The following is a 22539-nucleotide window of genomic DNA, read 5'->3' as shown; positions in this document are numbered from 1 at the left end:
TCATAACGCCCTTGCCCATTTTTCAGATTTCTGTACCTTTTTTTTTTTAGAAGTAAACCACTTTTACATGAAACAAAACAACCTAAAACTACTCGTGCTAAAACCTCATTGAACTGCGTTCATTCTTGTCACCTCAGTGTTAACATTTTTTCTCCCAAGATTTCTTTAGCCGTGATTCTCTTTACTGTCTACCATACAACTCTTACGATGTTAGTTCAGAGAATTTGGTGTTGGATCAGCTGATTAACTCCCAAATTATATTTTCCCCTTATTCTCATCACTCGTCTGCTTGATATCGTATTGATATTGTAAGGAGAAATTCTGTCTCGGTCACTCCATGGAGTTAGGGTATTGAATATTTCGATGAGGACAGTCAGATAACGTTTTCTGGAATCCTACTACACATTAAGGGAATGTATCCTCTGCAATACTCCAATCGTTGCGGTTTTTTATCAGTACCGTTCCCCGTAATCTTCTGAGATAAAATAATACAAACTGTTCATATTCGCTTGTCTGAGCCTATTGTCACCTCTCTATTTTATTGGTTCCACGACGAAAATAGCCAGCCACATAAAACACGGCCCCATAGACTCGCTCCTTGGCGTTTTAAACCTGCCATCGTCGGTAATTAAAGGTTTTACAAACAAAAGTAATACTGAGTGTCCATGATATACCGAATATCGAAAAACTAACTATGTGACTTTTGTGAGCAGCTTCTTTGATGGCGAGAAAAGCCAGAATGAACTAACAGGCGCCTAGGTCAGCATTTGTATTTTGGCGATTGTGGTGGGAAATCGGCGATTAAAATTCACCTGGTTTATAGATAACTGATGACCCAACTGGTTCAAATGACGCAACTGGCCCCAGTGACCCAACTGGTCCAAGTGATCCAACTAGCCCAAGTGACCCAACTGACCCAAATGACCCAACTGGCCCGAATGACCCAACTGATTCAAAAGATCCAAACGGCTCAAATAACCTAAGTAACCCAACAATGAACCAATGCCGGCATTTTATTGCATTTTATGTTCAAAGCATTCATTACTTATCAAATTATCTAGCTGTCACGCTATCATTCGATTGACCGATGTCACGCAAGTTTCGTTAACCGGCACACCAGGACATATTTTGGTTAACCGGTACACCAGGATATAGCTTAAAGTTAACTATTTTAATTTTAACTGTCATCTGAAATTTGACCTGTTTAAGTTGTTTCGATCTCCCTACCTTTATGAAATAATCAACTGCCCAATGATGTCGCGTTTTCCAACTTCCCGTCTACACGGCTTTTAAAAATATAATGAGCTGTTTGGACGTTTTAATGCCACATTAAAAATTAATCGCAAATAGAATACGTAAAATTATACGGATGTTTCCTGGATTTAGAGTTAATGGCAAAAATGACAGCAGGTGCTTTTAAAACATGGAAAACACGCAAACGAAAGGTACGCTCTCCCAAGTTGAAATAAGAAAATAATCCGCAAGTTTTTTTTAAATTTTTTCCGGATCGATATTCGAAAATGAAGACGTGAGATAACAAACACTTGTTTTTCGACCCGCATTTAAATATTACTGTCACCTGATAGGTTAGATCTGTCACTTACGACATTTATTTTGTAAAAATTCACTATAAGTGCTCTAAGGAAATGACAGTCGCGGTGAAATACACGAATAACACACTTCAAAGAAATTTGCCACTATGTTTAATATAATCAAACTATCTGAGACAGCGTCACATAAAATCACGCAAGTCTTGCATAATTCATCACTAAAGTAGCCAATCCTTTTCCTTCAAAGTCGATGATAGGCTTTTGCTCCTGCTCTTTACTGAGTGTTTACTTCTTCAGTCCGACGAATATTTCTTAAAACGCAAACAGATGTGAAGGGGCTATCCTTTTATGTTTTGTGGCGCGGTTGTGGTACTGAATGTCAGTGCTTGGCCTTTATTTACCCTGTTGTGTTATGAAGCGCTCTTCGTCCTCTCCGCCTGAGTTAGCAGTTCAAAATTATTGCGTGACATGTAAGTTGACAAATATTTGAATTAGTGGGGGAGGGGGGGGGGGGGCCTGCAGCGACTGAGCGGGCGAGATTGTTTTTTTCTTCTCGAAAATACGTACTCAGTTTCGGTCCATTATCGAATGCGTGATCACATTACAGCCGAGAATGTGAGATTCGCTCGAGATTTTGAGACTGACCGAAGTAAAGAAGGGTAAGGTACAACTTAATTTTCGTTTTTCGATTAAAAGAACAAAATCCACGGGGATTTCATTTGATATCTGTGAACGCTTTCACATGAGAACCCCGTGAAAGGCGATTGCTTTTCAAAATATTTGACCGCCATGTTTAGCCTTTGTGCTTAAATGTGCGGCTTTGGCCGCCGTAATTACTCGCTATGCTTTCGCCCTCAAGTCTAACACAAATGGTGAGTAGCAGGGGTTTAAATATGCGTATTACAACTAGACTCATTTCTTTAGAATGGTGTTTAAGTGAGTTTACTCACTGAACTTAACGACCATTGTGTTGGGTTTGTAATGAAATATGCTCTTAAATGTACATACGAATGGTTGGCAGCTGCGTGTGAGCGCTCATAAATTTCGAACTTTCTCCATAATTCATAATTTGACTCTTGAAATTTCCTTTCTGTTCATTTGAAGGAATACTAAAGACCATTTGAAGTAAGTTTCACTACAATAGCACAGGACTTGCTTGCTGTGTACAAATCGCCTTTGTGTGGAAATTGACAGCAACAGGGTACAAGCTTGTTCACATTTTATGCTGACATCGGTAACAATGGATTCAAAGTCTGTAAGTTTGAAACGATTATTTTATCTAAGACGGCGGAAATGCCAGAGACGTTTGCCTGAGCACATCGCTAGAGATTCTTTCAAACCAGTGCGCTGCAATTTGCTGTTTCTCTTTTGTTTTATGCTTAATCATGCGAACACAATATATAGTCATGTTTATATTTCATGTCTCATTTATTTTGCTGTATTTATCATGCTCATAAGTTTCCAGTGCGCCTTCCTTATTCATTAAGATTTTAAGGAAATATTTTTGTGGTAAAGAATCTAGAAACTTTGACTCGCTTCATAATAATTAGTTTCGCTTCTTGTAAAGGGAAAAGTCCCTTGCTGAATCCAATCAGGTGTAGGGGATGTTTATCAAACTTCTGTTTTCGAATGAGGTCGGAATTAAATCGTTCAAGCATGGTGGGAAAAAAGGAACCATCTGAAATAATGTTTTGACAGTAAACTCAAAGTTGTCGAAAGCTGCAGACTTTTTCCTTTTAAGTCGGAACACCAAGCAGTTAAAATGGTAGGTGACGTTTATTTCAAAGGAGTGTCTCAAATGGCTATAGGGTCTAATCTGTGCATTTTTACCCACTTAAGTCACTTGAAATTTATTCATCTAGGGTACAAAACCATGCTTTTATTTGTGGAGAAACACAAAGGAAAATGTTAAATACACACATTGTGACTGTGACATAAATTTTCTTCTTGGTTCTAATTTCATTGATTTTAAACCACATTCAATTTGTATTTTTGGTATTCCTTTCGCTATGAATTTTATTTTAGTACAGATTATGTAGTTTCTACATTAAGATCATTATCGTTGACCTTTTGGAGGAAAATCTTTTGTTTTTGAGTTGCTTACTCTTGTGTAACCAAATTGAATTTGCAGATCACATTTCGAAAGTGAAAATAATAAAATTGGGTAAACTAATGTACTGCACTTTCATTCAGAGACCAGCAGGATATCGAAGAATTGCTTTGGGTCATTGATTTCCATCCAAATTGTCAATAAACACTTTTAGACAAAAATAACAATCATAGCCTGATTTAGACTCATTTCAGATGTCATATCAACAATATATCTCACGTGATGCATATCTTATTCTAACTGTGTCATATCTAGCTCTTGATGACTGACCCCAAAGGAATCAGTGAATTTTGTTTCCTCCAGATCCTCAATTTTCCTCTAGGTTTGCCTTGGGGGACACTTAGTGTCTCAGGGAAACAAGAACTCACTGTTTCCCATAGACTCCTTCCTGAGGTGTGTTGATATCCCTCCCAACTAAAAAATGGCCGCTCCTTCTAAAATATGATTTCCTTAATGCCATTTAGCACACAATGCAATGTTGTTTTAGGTAGACAAGCTGATCACATGCAAGTCAAAAGTTCATGAGTTGTGACTCATGGCATGTGACATGTTTCCATAATTGGAAATCATATTTGAGTTGGTAAAACATACTAGTATAAATTGAGTCACTGAAGTTTATTCAAAAGTGGCAAAGAGTGTATTTATGACATGTGATCTGGGCCAAAATTGTGTTGTGAAGTATTAATTTTACTGAAAGGCAAATATGATTTTTTAATTTACATGTACGAGCAAGCGTGAGATGTGATTTGCCTCGTGCATTACTCATAACCTGTGAATTGTTTTTCTTTTAATGAATCTTCAAGATTTCTCTGAAACTTTTAACACACAAGAAGAGAGATTTGAACTTTTCCCTTCTATATACATAACACAGTAATTTTTTTTAAAATAAGTGTGTGAAACAGTATCAGGATCCCCCTTTGCTACCTTGTCATTCACCAAAGTATATTCAACTCAGGCCCAGTAAACCAAATGGAGACACAGTTGCCCAATAACTTGACTGAGCAATATGCATTTTTCTCATTACTAACGATGGATGAGTCCCATACTTGAAAACAAGTTCCAGATGGGAGACATAATTTTGTTGCATAATGGTTTGGATGGTGGAATCAAGCTCAAAAGATGTGGATGTTGGTTTTACATGGGTCACTGTTTTGTGCTCTTGGGAAAGATGCACTTTCAGTTACTATATATATATACTGTATTTGCTCATGTATAAGTTGCACTCATATATAAGTTGACCCACTATTTTCAAGGTCAAAAATTGGATTTTTCATCATTTCTAGTTAAAGACTGAGGTATAATTCAGACCAATAGAAATTCCCCAAAAAGTTAATCTCTTATTTCTGAGAATGTATTGAAAACATGGGGAATTAAAAAATAAAAAAACTGCAGAGCAAACTGTAACTGTGTGCTGCAAATTTATTAGCACTTGTATTTATATCACCACAATTTAAGCATATACGAGCACTTCGATTTGCTAAAAGAAGTATTTAACCAAATTTTGTAAATTTCATTGAAAATGATATCTTCTTACATTTAACTAACCTTAATCGTAATGTTGAGTTTGAAAGGAGATTGAGTAGAACAAAGGAACACTTCAAAAGGATCGCACATAACAAATAAGACCACACAAGAGCTTAGCATTCGCTGGGTCACTCAGCTACTGAAATCCTTTGACGAAAATGAAAGTTCAGCACTGTAAATAGCATTGAAGCTGTAAGAAAAAATGTTTGCTCTACAGATCAGAACACACAATTGAAATCAGCTCCAATAGCTTTGCATTTAAGCCACTTGAAATTTATTATTTAAAACTTTTTTAGTTGATGAAGAATGCACTGAAAACTGACCATACTTGAACATAGGTGGAACTGGTTTTGTAACCTCAGTTTTCCAAATGGACTTGATGCAATTGTCATGCTAATTTCTTGAATTACTTGGGTCAGGTCTGTGTGTATGGCTCATGTATAAGTCAAGGGTGTTTTTTTGGGCTGAGTTTTTGGTCATAAAAGGTTGACTTATACACAAGTAAATATTGTATATATATTTATCTGGTTGTTTGAAAATTCTGTGTAGTCTCTTATGAATAATTTTGTTTAAATTGTATTTTTAGCTGTTCTCCAAAAGTTTGCCAAGTTTGAACAAGAAGGACAACACTAGTGGCAGTAAAGTTAGTCAGCCAAATTCCTTTTCCAGCAAAAAGCTTGGTATGGCAAGTGAGCCACTTTTGCTGTCAGCAGACTCAGAGTGTGATGTATCAGAAGTACCAGAAGTAAAGGAATTGGATGCTTCTTACAATGGTTGTGAGCAAACTCCAAGTTATACCTGCCAGCCACACTATTTGGTGGACAAAGGAAATGGTCCAGGTTCAACAGATTTCTACTTTTTCTGCTCACAACAGGGGCCAGTGATTCAGGAGAACAGCTTTGATGATCGAATGGGTGAAATGAAATTCAAGTCACAAAGCTTGCAACTGTTGACCTCAATCTGTTCAAACAGTGCAAATGAGGAATCTCAGTTGTTGCCAAGGGATAAAAACCAGAACTTCAAAATAGTGCGAAAGTGTAGTTCTGTGTCAGTGTTGGAAAGTGTTGGAGTTACAATTAAGCCTTTTAAGAAAAGTGTTGGGGATCCTAGCATTTCTTCATCACTCAGCAAACTTACAGATTTACGGGAGAGCTGTGGTTTAATGTGCCGCATTTGTCATGGTGGCAGTGAGGATGAAGAGCTCATACAACCATGCAAATGCACTGGAACTGTAAAGTATGCTCATCAGAGTTGTATACTGAACTGGGTTTCAAAATCTGGACATCAGAGTTGTGAGCTATGCAAGTTTAAATTCAAGACTAGGAAGGAAAGTGTGAAGTGCTTTTGGAGGGTACAGTAAACTTTTCTTTGTTTATTACTCTTAAACTTTTGAATGGAATTACCATTTGATCCACCACCAAATTCTCAGAATGAACTTGTGAGGAATGTTTAGCATATAGTAAGAATAACTTTCATGGATGTATTGGGAGGCTTTTTGAAATGTTAGTAATTATGAACTGTCATTTTTAGCACCACTATCACCCCAGATGAACAGACTGAATGAATCATTGTTAGTATCAGAATGAAACCAAGTGTCCTAATATCCCCTATGATAATCTTAGTTTTGTCAGGGGGAGGGGTAGGGGTAGGCCAAGGACATACTGTATCTTTTGACACTTACTAAGGCATGGCATGGTTGGATAACACCCCAACATGTTTTTGAGGTGCACAACAAGTAGAATAACAGAGTAACAATTAACAAGTAAAACTTAAATTTATTTAGTGAAGATCCTATTAACATAATGGCATGATCCTTGCAGGCCAGTTTGTCAATGACTTAAGTTGTAATCTACAAGTTGTTGTAAAGAGTTTTATAGATTATGGCTACCATCATTCATGAATCGTCAGGGAATTTAAAATTATGATGGTTCTAGCAGCCTTAGAATTATTTAAAAATCTAAAAGTTTTGTTCATATATTCAATTTTTTTCCACTCCTCTTTCTGCAGTGGTCTTTTCCTGAAGTAAGTACAAAGGGATGGCTACACATAGGACTTTTCATTGCATTTGCAACAATGCTTTTGACTTCTGTCACATGGATCATCTGGTCTCGTGTCAGCACTACTCCATCTGCAATTGCTGAACGTACAACAGAAGAAGTAAAGTTTGCTTATATGGTGAATGGCTTATTCATTGCTCTAGCTGTTGGTGGCTTGTACTTTGATAGTTTGAAGCATTTTAAACAATATTCCAAACGATGGGCAGCACTGAATCAAAATGTGGTAGTTGAATGCTACACAACTGAAAACAACAATGTTGTCCGAGGAGTCGATGTGGCTTTATTGCAGAGAGCACGTCCACAGCAGTCTTCAAACAGCTCAGCTGTGGAAGACACTGAGAGAGGTCAGACATCATCAAGTGACGGTGCTTCTAGAAATAATTCTGAAGCATGGGTGTGATGGCTTTACAGACTGAAGTTCAAAGAGCTGTTACCAACAAATGATATCCAGGTTACAGCTTGTATGCCATTTGTTTAATTTTACTTACACCTGACTGCCACGTGGACAAATATACAACTTCTTCTACAAAAAATTTTGTGCATAGTTCAATGTTTATTTGCAAACTCTTTTGTCTCAAGTGTGAATCTCGGGCTTGTAGACCAGAAATGTAATCTCATGCTACCTTAAGTCTGCTGACCAATAATTGCTCACACCTGATGAAAACCAGAAAACTTGCATTTTTCACAGCCTTGACTAATTCATTCGTAAATATGAATGAAGTTTATCATAAAGGCTGTAGCCAGTCAAAGAGGAGAGAAGTCCTTGTTAATTGATGTTGCTCTTCCTAGAAGATGTCATATTAGAAGGGAGACTTCTGAAGGTAAGGTTGTGTCACAACTCTTCCAAACATTTTTGTAAATTTTTGGAATGACCTCAAACAGCTTCAGATATGACTGGTACCTCTGTGAAAAAGGTAAACTGATGCCCAAAATACATGAAGTTGGTCTTCTGACAATACATTTGTCGCAGTCAGAACCAAAGTGACAAGAAAGTATAGCTATTACATGGCAAAGATAAGACAAAAACTTCCTTTTTTTAACCCAGCTGAAAAAAATGATCATAAAATGAGTTTAAAAAAAAGTGGAGGGTAGTGGGAGCATGGTATATCTCTAGCAATTATCTGGAACTGTAAACCTGTTTCTGTAAAATACAGTGTGTATTATCCCAGTGAAAAACACATTTATAGTAGTTATCCATCAAAAGTTGAAAATGTTAGACAAGGAGGAGAGGGGCCTTTCGTAACGCAAGTTGGGAAAATAAAGCCAATTTCGTTGTTTTTTTGTTTTTAATATTAGTTTTTTTTTCAACCACAAAACTTGTTATTTTAGCACCTCAACATATCAAACCAAACTTCTTTGATAAACTTTTTTTATACCACAGCTGTCTCATTTACTGATTGGTGTATTTACCACTTAATTATCAGGAGCAAAGCAGAAAGCGGTGTGTTGCTCTTTGGTTGCTCTTTAGTATTTGGCTAATCACCTCTGAAAGGCACTATTCACTTGATATTATAGTGAATTACTGCAGAGCTCTTTCAATCTCAAAAAGGACAGCAAACAGATAATGAGAATATTCAAACTTATCAGGTTGAAATTATCTTGATCTAAAAGGAAATTCTTGTAACTCGTTTGCAAGGAAATGTGGGACAGCTTGAAGGGAGAAAACCAAATTCTCATGACTTGTTTGCAAGGAAATGTGTAACAGCTAGAAGGAAGAATTATCAATTGGATCTTTGGAGTTAAAGGGTAATTTCTTGACAAAGAGTGAAGCCACATGTACCTTATTTTTCTCCTCTGATATTCCCCTGTTTTGAAGTGCCCCCTCCTCCACTGCACACTGCATGGGCCTATACATTACAATTACAATTACGATGGGAAGTAAATGTACATGTTTTCTTGAAGCACTAGAATTTTGTGCTGGACATTATTACGTATTGAAATATCACTTGCATTGTATGCTGTACATAAAAAAAGGGCACAAATACACACACAGTTAGGCAACTATTGATTTTACAGCCTTAAATGATAAATGCAACTAGTTTAAGCTTGTGAATTGCGGATTTACCCAATTTTTTTTTAGACGGTTTGATTGAAACTGCAAAATATAGCATAAAGTTATTGGTTCTTTGTTGCTAGTTATAAGATGTTGATAAATTGCACAGCTGACCTTTTTGCTTTCCTTCATGTAACTGTAAATGGTAGGGTGTGTTCAACATGTGTGCCTTCAAGCCAAGTGAACCAATACCTCGAGCGTATTGGACAACTATTCATTGAAGTGGAGGTGGCTAGTGGTGGATATTTATCGAGCTGCTAAGTGGTACGGTAAATATCCATTGCTTACCACTGACACCGAGGTGAATTGTTTTTTTAGTATGTACTAAAACAGTGAGATAATATAGCACAAAAAGATGATTTTAACTCATTTTTTTCCTGTAATGATTACAATATGTTGCGAGCACAAATACCACAAGATGCTTGGAGGTGAATTGCAAAAGATATATGGAGTTTGAGTCACCAATAGGAATGCACCTTCGTTGCTATCCACTGTCTTAGTATATACTAATCCAAGCTATAATTACTACAAGCTACGATAACATAGGTTACCAAAATTTCACTTCAAAAATATAAAATATTGAGCATGGAAACGAAAAAAATTGAAATAGTTTGGTTATTTTAGAAATCAGTCATCATCAGTGTCTATTTTTCGAAAGACATGTTATTACTTAAAAGTTAAAATTAATTGGTAGAAAAACGTCTCTTCGGAGAAGTAGAGATACGAACTGTGCAGTAGTGCAAAGTGAAAGCTTAACTTGTTTGGTTCTTTTGTTATTATAGATGAACTTAATCCCTATTATCTCTGAAGTGTCAAAATAAGCAGGTTTCTGTAGAAGGTGTTAACTTTATATATGTTCAAATTCTTTAATTATTCAAGAGAGAAATTGCAAAATACTTAGTGGGTCCTAGAAGTTGAAGTGCTGAGTTATCCAGAAGAAATACAAACGAAGATGACAGTTAAGGGTTTTACTCAGGAATTTTGAATGCTGGCACAACAATGAAATGTCTTTTTTAAGCTATTATATGTAAATCATTATACTTTCTCGTTTGTTTGCTTTCGTTCTTAAGCAATGTTCGTACTAAGCTGAGTTTTTGAACGGTCAAAAAAGAGACATCAGCTGACGACTTTTAGCCGTTCATTTTAAATAACTTGGACATATTTATTGCATCCTAGACATCTACAGTTGGAAGAAAGTTTAACTGGTTCCTCCTATATAATCTTTGTCCGCCCTGTGAAGATCATACGCAAGTTTTCAATTAAGTGTCGAAAAGTGAAGACCAAAGTAGTTACAACAACCAATCAGAACAGAGGTTAACATTATCATTAACCATTGAGAACTCAAAGTAAAAACAAATGACCTGCTCGAAGCACGGAAGACGCGGGTAACCCAAAGTTGGGAGCCGTTTCAGTTTTGCATTTGATTGGTTGAGACAATAGCACGCATTTTTTAGACCAATCACTTACCGGGGTAAAGCAGAACCGAAGCAATCCCCTAGTCCAGGGTCACTTTTGATTATCAATTGAAAACTGCTCTAAAATCTTTACTTTCCTTGTCTCGTCTCAGTGATTACTATCTTTTCCAATATGCAGTCTGATTTGCGTGATCGCAAACTATTAATCTAGTATTTCCTTCGATTTTTTCGAAGATTTTTTATGTTAAGCAAAAGTAACTCAACCTTGGATTTGTTAAGTTAATTCAGGAGTTGAAATAAATCACATATTATATATGTTAAGGTTATGACATGACTTACTGTTTGACTGTTTATTAGTGTAGAGTTGGGCTGCAATATTAATTAGCCTTTTAGTTTACGTATATTTTCCCCAATCATTTGGATTAATGTATGTGCATGCATGTGTGTAGGGAAACCTTCGTTACTCTTACCGCAAAACTCGGAAAACGGGGAACATAAGATTCCCAATTCCCCGCGCAAAGCCAATTACAAGAAATAACCACTTTCCCACAGAATGTGTGGGAAAAAAAATTCTTAGAAATTTTTAAAAGGAAGCAAAAGTAGAGAAGAGGTAATCGTGGTACTTTTCCAAGACAAGACGCAATTACAACGGTAGCCTGTTTATTTACCATTTTGCTTTGAGCTACACTAAGAAAGCTATGGGTTTTTTTTTAAAACCAGTGACTAACTGGCTTCTGTGATTTGTATAACTCCTCTTTAAAAAGGCACACCAGACATACCATTCCGCTGCGTGCACATGCGCAGACGTTCAATTGACCGCTGAGAAGCCGCTGTGATCATTTAATATTTTAATATGGGGTCCAGGACTCTTTGTAATGGTTCTTGCCGAGAAGCTCTGGTTGAGAACTAGGAGCCAATCAGAGGGGTGAATCATAACTTTGGCGCGATTTGCAGAGAAACCTTCGCGGCAGAATCGATCTGATACTTCTGAGCGATAAAGACTACGAGTTATTAGAAGCCTTTGATGATTTTTTCTCCGAGTGAAATCTTATTAAGGAAACTTATTGATACGGTACGAAGATTTGCATGAGACCGCAAGTAAGCAATTTGCGATTGCAAATAAGCTGAGGTCGTTGCAGTACACGCGTCGAACATGGACGCTTGCAATTTCACTGATGATCTCAACTTAGGTACGTTTGCGATCAAGCCTGGCTTTTTGTGACCCTGCTATTGCTTTTGCTGCAGAATCTATAGATCTGATATTTCAAGGAACATCTCTAGAGGGAAAAAAGATGGTAACTATACCGGAATACGAAGGGCTTTTCGAACCTCTTCTTCGCATTCTCGAAGACAACATGGCGGCGAGTGATGATCAAGTCGATGCTTATCTGAGAATGACAGAGTAAGTCACGAACGAAAACTAGTTTAAAGTATGTTTACGTATTAAATTCAAACTGTTAGTATTAGCTGTTGGAAATATATTTCCGATTGGCGATCATCTTCACTTTGCCATCAAAATCAAATAGGATCGAAATAAAGAGTGTGTTAACGTTTGAAGCTTAACACTTTAGACCCATATTTATTACAAATAGTCAGTCTCAAGGGTGTTTCTTTATTTTGGCTTTTTAAGAAATTCCTTGTTCACAGGTCAATAATCTACATACAAGTTATATGAGGAAGTGAAAGTGATGTTTAGAATGATTCATGTAAGAACTCGGTTCTCTTCGTCTACATTCACAAAGGCAACAAGATTTAAACAGTAATTGTAATGAAATTTCCTTCCAGGCGCTTAAGAGAGGAGGAAGATGTATTTGTTAAAGAGCTACTTAATCTAATTAAAAGAGTTGTCATGATCTTTCGGGTAAGCAGACCTTGTCTTTTGCTGTTCTCTTCATACAATGTTTCTTCTCTCGACAACAGAAAAGGGTGTCAAGGGAGAAGCATACACACATAACTTGGGTAATACCATATGCTGTCTATACACAACATATGAATTGTTGCATTGCCAGTTTCTGCATGAGCATTTAATTTTAACCTATTTTGATAACTCAGGTAGCAGCTTCGACATTAAAGATTTTAAACAAACATTAGAAATGAAAAAGTCATTATGTGTGTCAGGATGATTATTATGAGTTCAGATTTCAAGCATTATTGCAACAGTTTCTGGTGTGTCATTTTTTACAGAGAGATATTCAGTCTGATAAGTCAGATCTATGCCAAGCATCACTTCAAGCACTTGGTCACTGTCTCTACCAAGAGGAAATAGCCAGGTATGAGTACAGCCATCTTGTGTATCACTAGAGGGTCCCCTATACTCCTTTGTGAAACTCAATCTCTTTAAAATATTTGGCCTTTTCACCCATCACAAATAATATCCAGAATTATTTCATGTTTGTGTAAAATTTGAGATGATCACGTTACATAAAAATTAGAAAGACAAATTCATGAATTAATTTTTCCTTTTTTGGCCTTGACTAGTCCTATGTGATGAAAGATAACTTACTGTCTTACCTTGTTTGTTAAAGAACCATTTGTAGTCTGTTCTATGACTTTTATTGATCCATATAAAGTCCATGTATAGCCAAAACATAAAAATGGTGGAAAATTCATCACACAAAACAAAATGGTCCACAAATCAGGTATAATCCAGCTCTTTATTCATGGGTCACATTTAAATTTAAAAAAAAAAAAAATTTGTTCTCATGGAGATGAAAAGATATTGTCATCTTTAATTACAATTAAAGAATTAAGGAAAAAGTCAAATCATGATTCTTGAGAAAAGAAATTGCCCGATCACGCTTCAGATCAAAAGTACAGGGGACCCTCTTACCAGTTTTACATTTAGGAATGTGCTTGAACTTCTGTTTATAGTGCAGTCCTAATACTTACATAGGGTTGTGCATGTATCTAAGAAAATGAAAGCTGGCAAACTTAAGGAGTTACTTTCCAGGGTTTCTTTGTATACTTTGTACCCTTGTCATCCACCCAAGATATGGCTGGGTATGTTCAAGGTGGTAAATGGTACATTGAAACATCATGGGTCTTACAATCTGAATTTTCATCTGATGTTAACATCCCTCCAGTCTTTGTGATGAGTCCAAAGTCTTATTCATTGTGCATATTAATTGGACCTAGCATTCACAAATGTTATTGATCCATAGCTTCTCATGTCCAATTTTTGTTCACTCAGTCAGTTGAAGTAATGTTTCTGATAATCGTAATGAATCAAAATTATCTTCAATGTCTTTTTGCAGTTCAATTTGCTTGTCAGATGGTCAAGTTCTCATTCAAGGTAGGTTATTATATGCATAATTGCTTCCATGATCAATAATTGTGCCAATGATGCTAAAAACAGGTTTAAAGGAAAGCACTTGACATAAAAGCACCTGACAGTGTCCTCTGACTAAATCCTCTTTAATAACATTCATTTGATGAAACAACTGTATTTACTTTGTAATAGCCTTGCTAAAATTGTATTAAGCCTCGTTTGTCTTGATTAAATTTGTTGTTATTAGAATCTTGGCATTAATTGTAAACAACCTCTTGCAAAAATTTTGTCAAGTGAAATAGCTTTAAACTCTTGTTTTAAACATTTTCTTAAATTGCATAAGCCTCAACTGCCTTGACTGAATTAAGTGTTATCAGAATCTCAGCATTAACCCAAGAAATCCTCTGGCAGGTCTTTTGACAAGAATACAGGAATCTGAGGATAAAGGAGTTTGCACTCGAGCATTGTGGTGTCTTGCTAAACAGAATTTACACAGTGGGATTGTAAATACTAAGGTATTGACTGAATTCTAATTCTTTTAGATTAGATATTAACCCTTTAAGATTTCTTACATAACTGTGATACTGATTGGAAAGATTATTCATTTGGTGTATTGTTTGTTTTCAATTTAGTTGGAATCCATTCTTATTACTTTGGAATCAGTTATCACAAAGGATCTCCAGTCTGTAACTGTGGATCATGAAGCTCTTTGTGTGATAGAGAGGTACAATATATTACATATACTCTCTGTAAGCTGACAATTAAATGCTGTAAATTAGTTACAGATCAGAATTAGTGACATTTAAACTATCTAGATAATAGTTGCTTATCACCTTTATGTTTTTTATCAACAAAGTTCTTCCTTATTAACCCTTTCACTCCCAAGATCTCATTACTAATCCTCATTACTATTTGCCATATAATTCTTATGATATTGCTTTAGAGAATTTGGTATTGGATCAACTTGTAATTCCCTAGTTGATATTTTTCTTTATTGTCATCATTTGTCTTCTTGTTATTATATTGATGATGTAAGGAGAAATTCTGGCTTTGTCACCTATGGGAGTGAAAGGAGTAATGATATTCCACTGATCTTAGGGCTTAAAGATCATGGTGGAAACCCTAGCCAGGTCATTGTATGGAATAAATTGAGGAGGGATGTACCTTAAAGGCAAGATTTCCAATAATTAATGCAGTAACTCTAAATTTTTATTTAATGTAGGCTTCTACAACAGCTTCCAAAGAGTGAAATGATCAAGACAGTAGACTCTTGGGCAAAGCTGGTGTTTCCTCTGCTGGTTAGCTCAGCCATCAAGGTACAGAGTTCAATTAACATAGTTTGCTGTTCACTGCAATAACTTTTTTGGATTCAATGATCTGTATGTAGCTGTGGTTGATTGTAGCTGATAGTTGGTCAATATATTGGTTTATCCATGGCTCAGTGATTGGTCAAGATTCGGTTAACCATTGGCAAACTAAATGTAATCTTCTCCCTTATTTTAAGGGGGGCAGGTAAAATAAATTTTCAAACTGGTACAACAACCCTATTACCTATTAAATTTTTGAGAATTTCCCGCAATTTTAGGCAGTAGTAAGAGGCACTACATGACCAGTTTTGGCCTGAAAAAGTAGAACTTTTTAGTTGAATTTTAGAAGACTGTCGGTCATCTGAACATTGGCCAACCATCACTTGATACATCAATTGACTTCAGACTGATATAATCACCCATTTATTATCACAATTGATTGGTGAAGACCTCCTTAATTGAACATGATCCCACCTTTTTTAGTTTGGCTGGCAGAACAATACTCATTGTAAAGTTTTAAGCCTAGCTGGTTTTCATCTATTTTCAGGTGTGTGAGAGGGCATCAATGGTGATGTATGCTGGATTGGAACACTTGATGTCCTCCCAAGGAATCGTTATAAAAATTCTTCTTCCTCTACTGAAAGGAGTAAGTTGACATTTTTTAACTCCTTCCTTAGAAAATTAGAAATAATTCAATCCATAATTCCTTTAAATCCACACGCTTTCCCTTCCTTTGTTTGAAGTATATATATAGCAATACAATAAGAGAGTTACTGTGTCTCTAATGGTAATAGATATGTGCCACCTGTAGGAGGTAGCCTCTCCTAGGTAAATTCTAGCCAGGATCCCATGGATGTCATTACTCAGTATATTCTGGATTTCAGCAAAATCTTCAGTTCTAATAGTAAAAATTAATACTTTATAAAAATATTCAACTTTCATTTGACATAATTATGAAGAGCTAGATTTACAGCTGTCTTGTTCATTTTTCTTCATTTCCAGTGCTTGTTGAAAGAGTTTCCCAAAATGTGTTCAGAAAAGAAAGGATTATATGTGCTCAAGTGTTGGTGTTGCATCGTTCAAATTCTTGGAGAGGTGATTAAAATGTTCTGTCTTACTGAATATGGCCCAAGCACACATACAGTAGGGCTCTCAATCCTCAATTCTTAATCCCTGATTCTGAATCCTTGTTTCTTGATCCTCAATTCTCTATCCTCTAATTTGTATCCTTGATTGTCGAAAGTTTTTTTTTTTTAATGAGAATAGAGTTTCAAATCAACATACTTTTGAGATGTACTGCAAGGCAGGGCACAATCAAGTATACATATATCTTTAAATCATGTGAATTATAGTTGTGTTTGTTGAGTTCAATTCACACTTCTTATTAATACAAAAAAATTAACAAATTCATTGCCAAGAATGATCTAGGTTTGGTAGGCAGGTTGGGTGAGTTGAGAAAATTATCAAGATATCAGTGCTAATCAACAATTTTTTTGTTTAAAATCTTATTTGTTCTCTGCAGACCTTGCACAGAGGAGGCGGTTTGATTAATGACTTACTAAAGCTTGTTGAGCAGGTAATAGTAATTTTGTTTTGTTTCCTGTTGGGATTTAACTCCAATGAGAACTTTATTTTTTTCTTTTGTTGCACTGAGCAATATTTGTCAAGTCTTAAGACAGCTAATTATTTACATTGTCATATTACTTTTAGGGATTTCGAGATCCATCAACTGAAATTCAGGTTATGTCCTTCTCTGCTTGGAATATCCTTATTGACAACTTTGCCCTCTCATCAGGTAAATTTAACCCTTTAACTCCCAAGATCTGATTGTCAATTCCCTCCTCTGGCTGCCACATATTTTCTTGTAAATAAGTTACAAAAATTTGGTGTTAGATCAAGACAACAACTTCTACTTGATAAGTTTGAGTATTCTCATGTCCTGTTTGCCAGATAATGTTTAGATATTACAGGGAGAAGTTACATGTTAATCACTCTTGGGAGTTAAAGGGTTAACTCTTTGACTCCTAAGAGTGATGGTGCTCTTGGAAGTTTCATATGTTCAGAGACTTTTCAGCAATATCTTGGGAACTTCTCAACCAAATCTTTTATTTTCTGGCAGAGGTGGGGGGTGGAGGGTGGGGTGGGGGAGGAGCGGTTATTTTTCAGTTGGTTAATGTGGGATAATTGTGCATAGTTTAACTGTGACCAATTGGCAATGGCTGATAAGGAAACCAAGATAAATGTGGTTTTTGTGAAATATATTTGAAAATGCCATTTAAATTATTTCTTATTGATTTGCTGTATAAGAGAACATTCCTAATTGTTTTGGATCAGTTGTTGTTTTGTCGCTATTTGCAGTTGAAAAGAATAAACGGCAGATGTTCTTAGTCCAAGTATGACTTCCAAAAATCCTCAAGTCCATCTTGTTCATTGGATTTGAGATAAAGCTGTTCTCTTTTTTGGGAACTGGTGGGACTGAAGTTAATTTTTTCACTTCACAGCTAGTGGACAACCCTCTTCTGACTTCGTCACCATATTTGTCAGCCTATACTAGATTGATTGATGGCAAATCATACATCAGCTCATTGACTACCCAGTTGACCAAACAAATCCTTGCAATCAGGAGCTTTTTGACTTTGATTTACCAACAAACTTCTTGTAGTCAGGAGCTCTTATCAGAGCTTATTGATTCCTCAATTGCGTAACTGCCTCCTTGCAATTTAAAGCTCTTTTCAGAGCTCATTGACTCCCTGATTGACCAACAAACTTAATGCAATCAGAAGCTTTTATCAGAGCTAATTGACTCCCCAATCAACCCACAAACTTCTTGCAATAGGGAATTCTGATAGACTCCCTGATTGACCAACAAACTTCTTACATTCAGTAGCTCTTTTCAGAGCTGATTGACTTTGCAACCTTCCAATCAGGAGCTCTTATCAAGGCTGATTGACTCTGCAATTGTCCAACAATCTCCTTGCTGCAATCAGGAGCTTTGATGCAAGCTGATTGACTAGCCAATTGACCAATAAAATTCATGCAATTGGGAGCTCTTATCAGAGCTCATTGATGCCACAGTCGACCAAAAATTCCCTGTTATCAGTAGTTCTTATCAGAGCTGATTGACTCCCTAATCCAAAAATAAAAGTTATTGCAATCAGGAGCTCTCTTCAGAGAACATTGACTCCATGATTGACCAACAAACTACTGGCCATCAGGAGCTCTTGTCAGAGCTGATTGACTCCCCAATTGACTAAAAAACTCCTTGTGATCAGGAGCACTTATCAGAGCTGATTGACTCCCTAATCAAACAAAACACTTCCTGCAATGTGGAGCTCTTATAGGAGCTCATTGACTCCCCAATTGACTGATAAACCTCATTTAATTGGTAGCTCTTATCAGAGCTAATTGACTCCCTAATCAAACAACAAACTTCTTGCAGTCAGAAGCTCTTATCAGAGCTCATTGCCCTCCTGATTGACCACCAAACTCCACGCCATCAGGAGCACTTATCAGATTTGATTGACTCCCCAACCAACCAACAAATTCCTTGTGATCAGGAGCTCTTATCAGAGCTGATTGACTCCCTGATCAAACAAAACACTTCCTGCAATCTGGAGCTCTTATAGAAGTTCATTGACTCCCCAATTGACTGATAAACCTCATGTCATTGGTAGCTCTTATCAGAGCTGATTGCTTCCCTGATCAAACAACAAACCTCTTGCAGTCAGGAGCTCTTATCAGAGCTCATTACCTTCCTGATTGACCAACAAACTCCTTGCCATCAGGAGGTCTTGTTAGATATGATTGACTCCTCAATCAACAAACAAACTCCTTGTGATCAGGAGCTCTTATCAGAGCTGGTTGACTCCCTGATCAAACAATAAATTTCTTGCAATCAGTAGCTCTTATCCAAGCTCATTGCCTTCCTGATTGACCAACGAACTCCTTGCCATCTGATGCTCTTATCAGATTTAATTTACTGACCAACAAACCTCATGCAATTGGGAGTTCTTATCAGAGCCCATTGATGCCACAGTTACCCAACAAACTCCTTGCAATCTTGAGCTCTTATCAGATTTGATTGACTCCTTAATGAACCCACAAAGCATTTTGATCAGGAGCCTTCCTGATTGACCAACAAACTCCTTGCCATCAGGAGCTCTTGTCAGATTTGATTGACCGACCAACAAACCTCATGCAATTGGGAGTTCTTATCAGAGCCCATTGATGCCACAGTTGCCCAACAAACTCCTTGCAATCTCGAGCTCTTATCAGTTTTGATTGACTCCCTAATCAACCAACAAACTCATTGTGATCAGGAGCTCTTATCAGAGCTGGTTGCCCCTCTGATCAAACATTAAAGTTCTTCCAGTCAGGAGCTCTTATGAGAGCTCTTTGACTCCCTGATTGACCACCACACTCCTTGCCATCAGGAGCTCTTATCAGATTTGATTGACTCCTCAACCAACAAACAAACTGCTTGTGATCAGGAGCTCTTATCAGAGCTGATTGACTCCCTGATCAAACAACAAACTTCTTGCAGTGACAGGAGCTCTTATCAGAGCTTATTGCCTTCCTGATTGACCAACAAACTCCTTGCCATCAGGAGCTCTTATCAGATTTGATTGACTTCCCAACTGACCAACAAACCTCATGCAATTGGGAGCTTTTATCAGATCAAACAATAAAGTTCTTGCAATCAGTAGCTCTTATCAGAGCTGGTTGCCTCCCTGATCAAACAATAAAGTTCCTGCAATCAGGGGCTCTTATCAGAGCTGGTTGCCTTCCTGATCAAAAAATAAATTTCTTGCAATCAGGAGCTCTTTTCAGAGCTGGTTGACTCCCTGATGAAACAAACCTTTTGCAATCAGGCTCTTATCAGAGCTCATTGACTCCCTGACTGACCAACAAACTCCTTGCCATTGGGAGCTCTTGTCAGAACTGATTAACTTCCCAATTAACCAACAAACTTCATTCATTTGGGTGTTCTCATCAGAGCTCATTGATGCCACAGTCGCCCAACAAACTCCTTGCAATCAGGAGCGCTTCTCAGATTTGATTGACTCCCCAACCAAACAAATATTTTCTTCTCATCAACTCCTTGATTGACCAACAAACTTACAGCAATCAGGAGCTCTTATCAGATTATATTGATGCCTCAATTGACCAACAAACCCAATGTAATTTGGGGCTCTTATTAGAGCACATTTACACCACAATCGCCTAACAAACTCCTTGCAATCTGAAGCTCTTAACCAACCTACAAACTTCTTGTGATCAGAAGCTGTTATCAGAGCAGATTGACTCTCTTATCAAAGAACAAACTTGTTACAATCAGGAGCCCTTATTAGAGTTGGTTGACTCCCCAATTGACCAACAAACTCCTTGTGGTCAGGAGCTTTCATCAGAGCTGATTGACTCCCTGATCAAACCACAAACTTCTTGCAGTCAGGAGCTCTTATCAGAGCTCAGGACTCCCCAAAAAAATAAACTTCTTGTGATCATGAGCTCTTTTGACTATCTGACCCACCAACAAAATCCTTACAATGGGAGCTATCATCAGATCTTACTGACTCTCAGATCGACACACAAAGTAATGATGGTGACCTTTTCACTGGATGATTGACACTCATTAACTTTCAGTGGGTAATGACATAAACTGGGAGTCAACGGCACTAATTTTCTGTATCCACAGAGTAAATGTTAGGATTATCTCAGTTTTTGCCTTGTATTTTCAGTGTGTATCATGCTCTTCTGATGAACTTTAGAAGAAGCAGCATAATGTTTTTGTAGCCATCCTCAAAACTTGAATTGTGCCAACAAACTCTGTTCCTTAAATTTGCTTAACAGGAGACATCACAGATGTATCACATAGCAGGAGATATGTACCTTTCCCTTTCCAGTGATAGATGCCATCTTGTATGTGCAGATATTCTTGTTCATCACATCAGAACTTCTCTGAAGTACAGGATCAGAATGCTTTCCACAGCAACCTCAGCAAAGCTTCCATCAAAAGCTTGTGCCTCAACTCCATAGTTTAATGAATTTCCTTCAAGAAGCATGATTGTTGAAAAAAAAGCCATAAGGACCAGTTTCTGTGAATATAATATCTTCAATGCCACTTTCTTGAAATTTCTTGGCTATTGTTGCTGGAAAAATTAATGCGATATGGATCTAGTTAAACAGCTTTGTCTGAACCCAGTCTCCTATTGCTCACTGGTAGAACATCCAAAGTACTAATAAGAAGGTGGAAGGTTCCACTCCAATTGGGTGCACTCAGGTTTCTTTTTTCTCCTAGTATACCTATCTTCACTGGATAACATCTTCTCTCAACATGACATTCTCCCAAAAAAAAACTTAATGTCCTTAAAGCCTTCAGGTTATTTCCACTGATTTCTTTTGCCTTTGTAAATGAAGCAAGATCCTTGGTAAGGTATTTTTTTGAGTGAACAATATTTGCCATTTGTTCTTTTCAGCTTTTTGACTATATTCACAAAATCAGTGGTTTTTTCCTTAGTTTCCTCAGCTAGTGTTGTCATGGTAACCCATGCCAATAGTTATTCTACATTAAGTAACTGCTAAGTTACATCACTCCTCCAAATGTTATTTTATTTGGTTGAGTATTTCTGGGTGTATTGCTAAAAGTTCCTGAAACATAATTATTGGTACTTCCAACACTGACCCCACAATTTGTGGTTATGACTAATGTAGTGATTATCTTTGGGTATCAGGCTATTGTAATCTGATATCAAACCTCAAATGTAGTGGGGGGTGCCATGAGGTAGACTCTTTGTGGCTTCTTCTCCTTGACTATTACATTAGACTGTTCTGAATAATAAGCATGGAATTTCACTCAACAGTATCACCACTGAATCAAACAGTAAGTTGATGAGAATCAAGAAAATGATTGTAACCTCAAGAAGCTTTTAATTCAAGGGCAAATTCTCTCTCAAAGTAGTATAGGAAATATATAGGGAATAGTACAGAGAACTTGCATACTGATTTCAGGGTGCAAAGGGTAAGGCAAAACCTGAGATTATCATTACTTTCTTTTATGTGTGATTATTTCTAGATGTCATCGGCAGTCCAAAGAGGGTCAAGCTTATTCTGACTCCTTTAAGGGTAAGAAAAGATTCCGCACTTTGTGGAACTGAAATTCCCGAATAGAGTCAATATGTCTACAATTTGATTCTTGGTTGTTTGCAATGTGCAAACCACAGCAGCCAAGCAGTAACAAGTGACCCTGGATGGAACA

General features: G+C 36.9%; 2 protein-coding genes across 6 annotated transcripts in view; both read left to right on the top strand.

Annotated features, from left to right (window-relative positions):
- Nucleotides 1-2056: 2056 nt before the first annotated feature.
- LOC113676527 (uncharacterized) lies at nucleotides 2057-11043 on the top strand. Of its 3 annotated transcripts, none has more exons than XM_027193190.2 (4): nucleotides 2057-2422; nucleotides 2655-2805; nucleotides 5771-6535; nucleotides 7192-11043. In XM_027193190.2, the coding sequence occupies exons 2-4, from the start codon at nucleotides 2773-2775 to the stop codon at nucleotides 7639-7641; spliced, it is 1248 nt and encodes a 415-aa protein (XP_027048991.2). In that variant the 5' UTR covers nucleotides 2057-2422; nucleotides 2655-2772; the 3' UTR covers nucleotides 7642-11043. The 3 variants fall into 3 exon arrangements, with proteins under 3 accessions (XP_027048991.2, XP_027048990.2, XP_089039478.1); XM_027193189.2 differs by having other exon boundaries at nucleotides 2058-2209; XM_089183352.1 differs by having other exon boundaries at nucleotides 2060-2214.
- Nucleotides 11044-11630: 587 nt separating this feature from the next.
- Nucleotides 11631-22539, top strand: part of LOC113676542 (telomere-associated protein RIF1) — a 29164-nt gene continuing 18255 nt past the window's right edge. The window contains exons 1-13 of one of the 3 annotated variants that reach the window (XM_089181899.1): nucleotides 11631-11781; nucleotides 11955-12111; nucleotides 12495-12570; nucleotides 12894-12979; nucleotides 13964-14001; nucleotides 14389-14492; nucleotides 14610-14701; nucleotides 15200-15293; nucleotides 15832-15930; nucleotides 16287-16379; nucleotides 16807-16860; nucleotides 16995-17079; nucleotides 22357-22406. In XM_089181899.1, the coding sequence (XP_089038025.1) occupies nucleotides 12002-12111; nucleotides 12495-12570; nucleotides 12894-12979; nucleotides 13964-14001; nucleotides 14389-14492; nucleotides 14610-14701; nucleotides 15200-15293; nucleotides 15832-15930; nucleotides 16287-16379; nucleotides 16807-16860; nucleotides 16995-17079; nucleotides 22357-22406 (981 nt within the window). In that variant the 5' untranslated portion in view covers nucleotides 11631-11781; nucleotides 11955-12001. Of the gene's footprint in view, nucleotides 12112-12494; nucleotides 12571-12893; nucleotides 12980-13963; nucleotides 14002-14388; nucleotides 14493-14609; nucleotides 14702-15199; nucleotides 15294-15831; nucleotides 15931-16286; nucleotides 16380-16806; nucleotides 16861-16994; nucleotides 17080-22356; nucleotides 22407-22539 lie in introns of all 3 variants that reach the window. The other 2 variants (XM_089181900.1, XM_089181898.1) reach the window with 2 other exon arrangements.

The sequence above is a fragment of the Pocillopora damicornis genome, chromosome 9 (genome assembly GCF_964200805.1).
Source record: "Pocillopora damicornis chromosome 9, jaPocDami1.2, whole genome shotgun sequence".
Taxonomy (NCBI): Eukaryota; Metazoa; Cnidaria; class Anthozoa; order Scleractinia; family Pocilloporidae; genus Pocillopora; species Pocillopora damicornis.
This window is presented reverse-complemented; position numbering and strand designations above follow the sequence as displayed.